Here is a 12275-nt window from a genome sequence, read left to right on the forward strand (position 1 = left end):
GGTAACCTCTATTGCCTCGGTTCCCACTTAGCCGATGTCGAACGAGTATACTACCTATGTTGCTGCTCAGAACCAAGATAGTTCGAACGTTCCAAAGTCCATTTTGGTAAACTCTATTGCTTCGGTTCCCTCTTAGCCGATGCTGTAGGCTCTTTATGCTTCGGTTTGCCCACAGACCGAGGTAGTATTTCCTGCCATAGGCACACATCCTCTGAAATCGAATGTTCCAAAATCCATTTTGGTAACCTCTATTGCCTCGGTTCCCTCTTGGCTGATGTCATACGCATTTTATGCTTCGATTTGCCCACGGACCGAGGTAATAACATGCGTTTAGGTTTAAATTTTGCGAAGAGAGGCACTTTTAGACAGAATTTCTTCGTTTAGGTTTTGTGTCACTGCTCTCTCTCGCCCTTGGGGTTCTCTTCGTTCAATGTTTTGTTGTCTTCTTCACTCCTCTGTCGCGACTTCACAAGAAGGGGGAAGCACTCATCTTCATCTTTTTCTTTTCTTCTCGTTTCGTTTCGCCTCACAGTAAGGGAGGCGCAAACCTCCTTTTCCTCTTCTCCAACTCTGGTTCGTGTTTCGCATGGAGGGAAAAGTCAATTTCGCTTCTCAGTGTTGGTTCTTTTATGCAGGAAGGGAGGCGACTTCGATAGCTTAAGCGCATCTTGAGATTTGAAATTATGGTTTTAATTGTTCTTTGGTTTTGGGAATTTTTGTTCATATTATCTAATTTTGCGATTTAAGGATTTAGGGTTTTCATTTCGAGTTAGGTTTTTGATCTCATGGTCTTACTCGTGTATTTTCTTTTGTGGTTTGGTTTGGCTATGGTGGTTTCCACATTCGAAGCAACCTAGACGGTGGATGCAGGTCACAACCGATCGGTCTCGCGAGAGGCAAAAAAGCTAGCGAAACCGAACGTAGAAAAAATAAAATAAAAAACACTCTACTGCCTCGGTTCAGGTCCTAACCGAGGCAGTAGAGTCCGACATACTACCTCGATTCAGTAGGAACCGAGGCAAAAGCTTACACCTTTTTGCCTTATCTATATATACCTTGGTTGCGGAACCGCTGCCTATAGGCGAAAATAACCGCTGTTGTTTTCCTTGACTGCACTAGTGCTTTAGAGGGTTATCACCTAACGTTAGGTAAAATGGCGCCCAACGCCACTTCCTTGCCCAACCAGCCTAGGGCGCTTCTAGTGAAACCACAACTAAAGCTCTCGTGATCTAAATCTTGGAAAGGATGCCCAACGACCAAAAGTTGCATTCAGCGATAAACCAAACAAAGAACCCTTGCACAATTGGCGTCCAATGATCCCAATAAGCGTTTAACGACACCAAGTCAATGAGTTTTGTAACTTTGGCTCAACTAAGGACAACCAATTCAGAGAAGCTACTCTCCTAGCAACATCTAACGTGATCAATGACGCCCAACGTGATATGAGTGAACCAAAAATCCTTCTTTTGAGTTTGATTTGTGTAATTTGACATTCCTTGAGCTAGTTTATAGTTTTAAACACCTTAAGATTATACAATTTGTGATTCTTGTAAGACTCGGATAAAATAAACATATATTTTATTTTTATTTTGATAATTTCTAATATTAAATATTTAATTATGGTATTTTATTTGATGATAAAGGTGTTTAGGAGTTGGATGAAAATTAATTAATAATTGCGTTTATTTTAAAAATTCGAAAATATCTTAAGAAAGGATTCTATATTAATGTTTGTATTATTTTTCAACAAAATTAATTGAGCTTAATGATAGATGGTTGGGTTGTGTAAGTGTAGGCATCTCGGTTCAATTCCCATCAATGTCTCCCTTTAACTCTATCAAGCCTTCTATTTATAATATTTAGACAAGTTTGTTTGATTTTTACTTGATTTTTGTAATTGAAGTAACTGAATATGTTGATAACAATTAATTGATTTCCACTTATCTCCACAATATTTTCATAAATAAGAACTAAATATTTTTGTTTTCCAATTTATTAAATAAAATCATTAATTTTCTAAAAGCTAATAATAAAAATACCAATATAAGATAAAAAATAAACAAAATAAAAACAATGATAATGCTACCAAATATGAAGATTCAACTTGAATACTACTATCCGATAGAAGATTAAATTATAGATATTTTCATAAAGACACTACCAAGACCAAGTGATAACGGTTGAAAATACCGTTTCTGTGATGTAATTTTGATACTAAATGCACCCTTTTTGACTTAGAAACTTGCTTTAACTCATGTTTTTACTTTATTTTTATGAATAAGAGAGTTGAGGTGGAACTTAATGAATTTTTTACTAATTCCCTTGATTTTGTAGGCCATTGGAATGATTTGAAAAAAATAGTTAAAGTACCAAAATATTGGAATGCAGAAAAGTAAACCAGAATGTAGAAAAGTCAACCAGAGCGCCATAATTTGCACCGCACGACGCCCGGGCGCCCTTCTGGGGCGCTTGAGCGCCACATTATGGGCTTGGACCCGTTTTTTGTTATTTTTCTGATCTATTTTGGGCTTGGGCTTCATTTTTGTTAGTATTTTGATCTATTTAAAGGACTTGGACGTCCTAGGGTTGGTATCTCTTGATGACATAAGCACAGAAACACGTGTTTCGCTCCTTAGGGGCAGATTTGGGGAAACGGGAGTTCTCCTCTTCTCTTCCTAGGGTTTTTTCTATCTCTTCTCATTCCATTGTAATTCTATTTGTTGTTAGGGGATGATGTAATCTTGTAAACTCTCATGTATTTGAATTGATTCTTAATTTTACATGATTTTTCATTAATTGTTAGGAAATTCATCTGTTTCAATGCTTGCTCTGTTGAACTCATTCAGTAGCACGATTTATGAATTGCATGAGTGCTGAGAGGTTCCTTACAATTTAGGTTCTTGTTGAATTCTCCCAAGGGTGGTATTTCTCAGGGATGAGGGTATTTCTCAGAATTTGCACCCCCTTTAAATTTATTTCTATCATTAACCCTTATTATGACCTCCAAAACCATATTCTCATTGTTCCCTCACAATGTCACCCTCAACCGTCTCCCACAAGCCCCGATACGCAGCAATTGGATGCCCCCATCGTAATCTTTCCTAGTTTTCCTTTTGGGGTTTTCCCAAAACACGATTTTGAAAGTGGGTTTCGTTCCCTAGATGATGGGGTGGAAGAAGATTCCGGAACCATGTGTTGAAAACACCTTCTCCCGAAATTTTAATTTTTTTTCCTACCTTTTTTGTTGTTTCTGTTTTAGTAGGTTTCAATTGTCCTTAGTTTATATTCTGCAAGATAGTGAGCCTGACATCATTGATGGTGTGGGTGCTAAGACCGGGCACATGATAAGAACTAGTGTCGGTGGCCGAAATGGTTAATCTAAGTCGGTAAAAAAATCAATTCTGGGTCATTTGGTGTTTGACAATTCTTGAATTCTCGAGGTTCTAGAATCATGGTTGAACTGTTGACAACTGGCGAGTTCTTTCTGACACAAGTTCTTTGTTTGAGTTGACAGAACCCGTATAGCTGAAAGCGATGGAACAATTAGTCTCCTAATTCAGATTCATCTTTTCCCTTTTCCATTTCAGAATCCCTCTTTTCGATTTCCTAATTTCCATATCTTATGAATCTCTTTTTTTTATCTTCATTTTTTTGATTCAATTCTTCATTTTTTCCTTTTTATTTTTCTCAAAGCTTTCAAATTTCTCTAATGTTTTATTTTTCACTGTGTTACCAGAGCGCCACCTGCAACAATTCTGATCGTCGTCGCTCACCAACGTCAACAACCATCATCGTCGTTGTTGGCGGAGGGGTCCTTTCCAGTTGCGACGCGTCTCTAACCCTATTTCATTAAAAATCTCCTAATCCAAAGAAATCCCTAATCTGAACAATTAAATAATATAACATAACACATTATATAACACTTATACAAGACTTAATAACAAATTAAATAACAAATTTCACGTAATATAAGACCTATACATCAGCAGATTAAGTTTGCACCACGTTAGCAAATTTTAACGCCATCTGTGAAAACTTAACAGATAGGGCTTAATTGGCTCAATTTTACAAATATATGGACCCAATTGAGACAGTTGAAAAAATGAGAACCCACTTGAGATTCCCCAACAAATATGAGGACGATCCGATGGTTTAAACCTAATTGTTTATATTAACTGTCAAATTGTCTAATTAGAAAGTTTGGAAAAAATATTTTTCATAATTTGCTATAACGTGTACGTTGGAGTTCGTGGATAAATTTGATAAAATTTATGTTGAGATAATTTTGTTTTGTTCTTTGGATATATATTTGATTGTGGTAATCCGTGATCACTTTCATTTCGTGTATTTCGGAGAACAATGTGAAATGTTCTGAAATTTTATCAAATTTATCATGTCCAAAAAAAAAATTTTTCTGTCTTAGCAAAAATATGAATTTTTTTTTCTGAATGGATAAAGGCTTAACCTTCTGAGAGTTAAAAATTTGAGATTGATGAGATTTCTTACGAACATAGTATGAATCGAAGCTGGACGAATGAACGTCGCATCAGTGAAGAGTATGACAATAAAGTTTATGAGTTCTTGCAATATGTTGAAAAACATGCAAACTCTATGAATGGGACATATTTTTGTCCTTGTGTTCACTGTCTTAATCAAATATATCAGGACTTGGGCAACATGTGTGATCATCTATTCATCTATGATATAATGAGAAGTTATACAATTTGGATTTGGCGTGGATAAGTACTAGACAATCCGTCACGAGGAATAGATTATGTGGATGAATGAATGATCATTCATAGGACATGGTACATGATGTTGGTGAAGAAAATTTGGAATAGCTCATCTATATGATTTATCTTAAGAACGATTCAGAGAAAGAGTTGTATACAGGATGCTCCAACTTTACACAACATTGAAATTGTTTAATTTAAAATCAAGGTGTAGATGAACCGATAAAAGTTTCACAAAATTGTTGGAGATGCTAACAGAGATGCTTCCTAAAAATAACACGTTACAAATCCAACGTCTATTCCTATGATGTCCGATGTCAATTGACGTATGTTCTTGAGCTCCGACATTAAAATGATGTCTCCTAGAATGACGTTGATATCTAAAATAACATACGTTTAAGTTCGTTTTTGTAGTAGTGTATATGTTCATGAAACCACTGCTTGAAACAATGTTTCATGAATATAGAAAGAATATGGGATGAAAGGAAACAAAATTTCAGTTTATGAGAGAGTTTTATAAAAATAAACTTAAATTTAGGGGTTATTAGATCATTATTGAATGACACTGATTATTGTATTGGAAGAAGAAGAGTCAAGTTATTTTGTTATGTTTTTCGAATTTATAGTTATTATAATGTTTGATTTGTAATAATTAGAGACCTTATAGTATGTATTAGAGCGGTCAAAACTGGTCACTCGGCCCGATCCGGCTCGGTCCACCACGGGTTGGTCACTTAGTGAGCCAAGCCAACCCGGCTCATTTATTAGCGAGTCAGAAAAATCTGAACCCGGCCCAACCCCACCATAGGTTGGTGGGTAAACGAATTGGTTCACTGACTCACTTAATTATAATTTTTTTAAAATAAAAAAAAATTACAAACTTTTTTATAATTTAAATCTAAACAAATTTCACTTCCAAATTTCAATCCCAACATGGGTGTTTAATTATTTTTGAAAATAAAGAACTTAAATAATTTTTTCAAGCAAAAAAAAATAACAAATATTTTTTTATAAAATTAAAATTAAATTTTAATAAAATAAAATTAGATAGGTGGGTTGTTGGGCCAACCCGGCCCACCACAGGTTCAACTTGCATGAGCCAGGTTGAAATCTGACCCGCATAAAAAAATACAATTTTTTCAAACTCAACCCGGTCCGAACCCGTGGTGGGTCGGGTTGATCCACGGGTTGTGACTCATTTTAATAGCTCTGGTATGTATATGAAATAACTAATTTTAATTCTATAAATGGTAAAGTTTACGTGGAATAAAAATATATCATAAGCATAAATGTCATTTTTCTAACAATATTGAGATAAACTCTTATTTTCCCATATAGCTTAATTCTTCTGAAGATATTTACTTTCCTTATTAGATTATATCATATCTCTCAATTACAATATATCGCAGTTAAAAAAACCCAGAAATTTTTCATACCTAATTCATTTTTCTCTATTAGTAAGGCAGGAACAGTAGAAATTCTCCTTTCAAAAAAGATTACTTATATTAATCTTACGACATTGATTTATGGTTAGAAACAAAACAAAGTAAGGAAATGTTGAATTCAAATATAAGTCACGACGTTTTAGAACATAAACAAAAACTCGATGTTTCCTTTCATTCCAAAAAGTAACGTACATCTTGAAAAGACATTACTTTGAATGGGAACAATTCAAAGCATCTTTAATATGCTCTATTGTTGAGGTCACAAGTGCATTAACATTACTTACAAATTCGATGTCTACCATGCTCATTCTAGATGGACTAGAAGCCAAAATTTGAAACATTAGAGTGACCAACGAACCTTCTGATTTGCCAACTTCTCCAGATTGTCCTTCAGGAACATCTGGTTTGGCATCCCTGGATATGGTGAAGCCAGAGGGAAGAATCGGAAACAGTGACGTGTCTTCTCCGTTCATGACGTAGTTCAATGCCTTCATATCAAAAGGAGCGTATAACATCATAGATCCCAAAGCATCTACATAACTTTCTTGGAGAATAACTATATTGTTCTCTTTAGGGATGAAAGGCTGCGTATGAATAAATTGAAATCAATTTTTATGATACTTCTCATATATCAATTCTGTAAAACAAAACCTCAGAGACATCATGAGTTTTGATTCGGTGCGAATTTTTTTCCATTTACTTATTGAATGGCATGCATTGCATATCACCTTTTGTTTAAAAGAAAAGCAATTTTTAGACCTCTGTTAAACGTTTGTCTGAAAATGGAGTTTGAGATGGAAAGAAGAGAAGATACGACGAAGAAATTGAGAAAAGGTTCTAGAAGTGATAGCTTATACAGTGTTTCCTTGATTTTATTCAATCTGCATCACGTGTTTCTGAGTTTCCATAATATGTTTCACGTAATCTAATTGAAAAACGTTCTGAATATAGCAGGAAAACATGAAACTGAAATAGAAATAACAAGTACGTACCCGCATGATTGAAACACAGTTTCCTGGATTACTACCTGTTGTGATGCGTTGAATCTCGTGCCCTGCATTTCCAGAGCATAGAACATCCCACTACAACGAAAATAACATGGAAGCATCGATGATTTTGCTACGCAAAAGTTAAAAAATTTACCATCAAAAAACAGAATGCATGCTTTATATAAGTTTTAGGGTTTGAACCTTGGCTCGTTTCCTGTCATCTATCAAGTAGTCAAAAATATCTTGTGGAGATATTGGAAGCCAAAAGGAGGTAGCTGCACTGAGAACCATGCCTTTAGGCTCACCTGGCCCGTTCGTGTTCACTCGAATAGCAACTCTAATGGGGCCATTGTTCATCCTGGTTAGGTGTGGGAAGCTTGTGTTATCTTGCATGCACAAACTCTCACAGAAAGATTTCACCATACGACGAGTCAGGCGCAATATATTCCTCCTTGAGTCAGGTGACCTAATCACTGAGAAAAACGAATGACATAAACTTCATATATGAACAAATGGTAATAGATCAACGAGAATAAGGGTTTGGAGCGAAGAAAACAAAGTGTAACCAACCTCCTCCAACGTCACTTCGAGGTATGGTTTCAGCTGAGGCACTTGCAATTCTCTCACACATTCTTTCGAGTGCCAAAACCCATCTTTCTGCTCCATATGCATTATTGCCACAGATAAGATCTCTAAAAAGATGGTGAGTTTGGATCTTATCATCCACTTCCACATGCTCCACCCAAGAAACCTGTCAAAATTAAACAATAGGAGTTTTCTCAACAATGCAGCAATGAATGAAAAGAGCTATTATAAGAAGTCACAGATAATGTAATTTACTTACTAACCCTGCATAATCCATCAGCAATTTCTTGAATCAGCAATCCAGATGGAAGCCTCCGAGAGCTGGAAACATTAGAGATTTTGTGTGTCGAAGAATCAATTGACACATCCCCTATGGTCCATACACCTGCTTCGATTTGTTTACAATAACGAAGGAAGCTGAATTCCCGAGTTGGAACCAAAGGTGAAAGAATGTGCATTTCTGCGTTCATCTGTACCAATATTCTTGACTTATCACCTGATCCAAAGAGATTATTGTAAACCCACATAAAACAAGGTTTTCAGGAAAACATACCAACTGCAAAGCTCCATTTCTATTTCCTAACGAACCACTTTCGAGTACTTCAATTGTTTCAGCTTTTTTAACAATTGATGGGAATAGATCAGCCCATTTGTCCTTCAAAGATCAAAGCGTATATCATATTTTAAGAGTGTTATAATATTTCAAATATGCAGACAACCAATAAAATGTTTGATGGAATATAGAGTTATAGAAGTGCTGACCGAATTTAAAAACATTTCCACAAGCTCTGTCCCACTCATTTTCACCACTCGTGAATCTTTGGAAGATTCTACTCGAGCATGAGGTCCGTTTAAGCTATTACTCCTTTGAAAAATCCTTTGGTAGCAATCGCGCTGAAGAACGAATCTCTCATCCACAAGAGACCTGAACCAGAAGGGTTCGTTCATACTTAAGAGTTTCATCAACTCTTCCATTGCATTATTCGCAATCTTCAACATTCGTGCATTTTCCGTATCTTTATTTTCGCTGGTCTTCGGTTGGGATACCACATCGCTGTTCAAAATGTGAAGTATCGCATCCAGATCAAGATCAAGAGATGGCGTATGATCCTGAAGAATGGACGAAATGTCTTGACCAGGATGTTGATTATCTTGATCAAGGGTAGGAGTAACAGAAGGAACGTTTAGACATGGATTAAGTCCTTGGCTTTGTTTCTCGACAACATGAAGGTTAATATTATTTTGATTACGAGTAGAAGCCAGTGAGAGAATATTTTGATCAAGAGCAGTAACCAAAGCTGGAATATTATATTCAAGACAAGAAATCAAAAGAGGGTCATCTTGACTGCGAAAGGGATCAACAGTGGCAGGAGAAGTAACAGTAAGAGTAAGAGAAGAAACATGTTGATCAAGTGCAAGATCAGGAATTTCTTGATTATGACCATGATTAAAAATATCTTGATTAACTGCTGGAATATCATGTTGAGAAGGGGAAGGAATATACTCTTCATGATTAAGAATGGGTTGATTTCGTGAAGTTCCAACCGTTTGATTTAGCAAAGTTGCTCGTAAGGTATCAAGTGGAGAAGAAGAAGAAGTAGAAGGAACAGCCGGAAGGAGTTCTGGATTGATCCCGTTGTTTGCCATAAATGAAACTACTCTCTCACACTGAAAAATGATGCATAACAGTGTGAGATTCACATCACAAGAGAAGCAATTAATTAATATACTTTTTACTAACCTCTTTGATTAATAGAATGTTTTCTACCTTCAAGATTTGCAAATAAAGTTCTCTCTCTTCTTGTCTCATGGATCGACCCCCACACGGTGCGCATGCTATGGTCTTCAAAGTCTCACTCATTATACGGTTTTCGGATTGTATTCTTTCATTCTCAAGACGAAGAACATTGATATCTAATCGCTCACTTTTGGTCTGAAAATTGCACGAAATCATTGTTCAAAATAGTAATTATTGTTAACTAACTAAGCATGATCATGAAAAACTATAGACTAACCCTTAACTGTGTCTTCTTGTTCTGAAACCAAAACTTTACTTGTTTAGCATCGAGCCCGAGCTCCTCTCCTATTTGACGGCGTCGTGTTTCGTCCGGATGTGAGCATTCTTTGAAGATTCTGAGTTTCGAAAAGGAAAATCTCAGTTAGGTTATTGAGAGAGTGTTGAATGTCTAACAGCAAAAAGCATTACATGTATAAGGTTTTGGGTCAAAGGTATGAACAACAGATAAAAGAAATCCATAACCAATGCAGACATCAATAAACACATGAAACATATCTAAATCGAATCTCATTTTTACATCTATAAATCTAAAATATAAGACATATATATATCACAATGAAATTTCTTAGGGGTCACAAACCAATGAAATATTAAACTGGTTAAATTAAACTTTTGAGGAATAACCAAAACCATTCAGCTGTTTAGCTCGAGCACCAGCTGAACCTTCTGGATTCTATTTTATGTCTCTATGGATGCATATACACATGTTGGGATAGAACTTCTATGCAGTTTTCTTTATATATTTTCAGTACTGTTTTTCAGTGTGTATGTGTATAAATACTGAACCCTATACATAAAAAATAAAAAATAAAAAAATAAACAGCGACCAACCAAAATGTTCCCAATCCCTCTGTATCTACCTTCCTACCTGCATGGTGAAAAACAGTACCCATCTTAGTCCCACAAACAAAAAGTCATGTATATATATAGATACCAGAAATTACAATATATGCATGCACATAGATGAAACCTTCAATAAAGTTTTACCATGATATATTAACACCTAATGCAGTACATTATGTATAGATTATTAAAGTATAATTTAAATTTTGATTAGAGAATGATACTTTTAGTATCTAAACCTGGTATACATAGAAAGTGATTTAAATAGAAAAAGGTTTAATTAAAAAAGGCAAATATTGCGACGCCTCTCTGAAACATTTTGGTGTATGAAAAGGAAGGAAAGAGATACGAAATGGAAAAAATAGTAGAAAAATGATTCTTTTACCCAATTAATTTTTTTATATTTATTTAACATTATCTTTACTTACTTTTCACTTTCTTTTTTCTTGAAAAAATGCAAAACTTTACACTTTTAGAATCATTTTATCTTGATACTGTGTCAAATGAACGTAAAAGTGTGTCATGATATCATTTATCAAAATAGTAATAAGATAAAGTACTTCTAACAAAATTTAAGGAAAAATATACTTTAGCACTTTTGTAAAATAAAAACACTTACTTAGTAACCGTATTTTAATAATGTGATAACATGTGTTAACATTTTAAATTAAAAATAGGAAAATATTCATAGAACTAGTTATCAAGAGATATAATTAGTCTGATAAAAGAATTTAAAAATAAAAAAGACTGAAATGAATCTCTCACGTTATACTTCAATACATATTATTTATCATTGGTTACGATATTTACCGAAGATTATATATAAACTACGAGTGTAAAAACAATAGATTTTTGTAATTATTTTCAATAAGATTCACCTATATTATAGACAGTATGATCTAAGATATTTTTATTGCATGATCTTTTTGGGAGTTATTAACACATTTACTTTCTCTGATCATTTTGTAAATAGCAAATTTAAAGTTTGGCTTCAATATATAAATGTAAATATATAATATATGAAATAGATTGACATTTTAAGCTCATTGGGAATTTAGCACTGTTTGGTAGGTTGAAAATGGTCGAGAATAAGAAAAAAGGTATTAATTGATTAAGTTAATGAATAATATGTAGAAAAACTTCCCAAAAGAAAAATAATGGATCCCTCATACCCACTAAAAACAGTCAATAATAGTTAATAATAAAAGTTAAGAAATAAATTATAATAAAAAAGTTAATTTTCATCTAACTTTCTTTATCAAACCTCTATTTTTATCATATTTTTTTATGTACTTCTCTAATTTTCTTTATCATCTACTTCATCAATTTATTTTATTCTTCTCTACTAATAAAACTTTGCTTCGGTAATCTTAGTTTGCCTATTCTCACGTATAACCAAGAAAAAAACAGTAATAATAATAATATTAAAAATAAATAATAGTAATATTAAAACATAAATAAGTTAAAATAAAAATAAATATTAATAAAAAACATTTCATTTTTAAATATTCACAATAATTTCAAACCTTAATTTTCATCTATTTGTTTGCTATTCCTAATCATATATTACTGGCGAGGGAGATTAAAAGAAGTAAAACCAGTAAGGATATTTAGAAGAAGAAACGAAAAAAAAAAAAAGGCATTTCCAAATTAATATCAGTGATAATATTAGAAAAAAAACACATACCTAATTTTAGATACATTTAATATTTTACTTTAAATTAAGTAGTTTTCTTAATAATAAACTAGTTAATTCAGTAATAAAATAAAGAAATTATATTTCACAACTATTTAAGTCATAATCCTTTTTTTTTCATTTATTAATTATTATTGTCAAGAGAAGAATGAGTTATTCTATTATTTTCTACAAGAATCCATCATC

The 12275-nt window shown here is 33.8% G+C and overlaps 1 protein-coding gene across 1 annotated transcript; it reads right to left on the reverse strand.

The window, feature by feature from the left end:
- Nucleotides 1-6384: 6384 nt before the first annotated feature.
- LOC148205958 (homeobox-leucine zipper protein HDG12-like) lies at nucleotides 6385-9628 on the reverse strand. Its single transcript, XM_088105818.1, has 8 exons — nucleotides 9494-9628; nucleotides 8515-9420; nucleotides 8306-8407; nucleotides 8016-8222; nucleotides 7738-7918; nucleotides 7369-7640; nucleotides 7171-7260; nucleotides 6385-6762 (listed from the first exon to the last, which is right to left on the reverse strand). Exons 1-8 carry the CDS (start codon nucleotides 9611-9613, stop codon nucleotides 6385-6387), a joined length of 2256 nt encoding a protein of 751 aa, XP_087961944.1. The 5' UTR covers nucleotides 9614-9628.
- Nucleotides 9629-12275: the final 2647 nt, after the last annotated feature.

The sequence above is a fragment of the Vigna umbellata genome, chromosome 1 (assembly GCF_029865625.1).
Source record: "Vigna umbellata cultivar VRB3 chromosome 1, Vumbellata_1.0, whole genome shotgun sequence".
Taxonomy (NCBI): Eukaryota; Viridiplantae; Streptophyta; class Magnoliopsida; order Fabales; family Fabaceae; genus Vigna; species Vigna umbellata.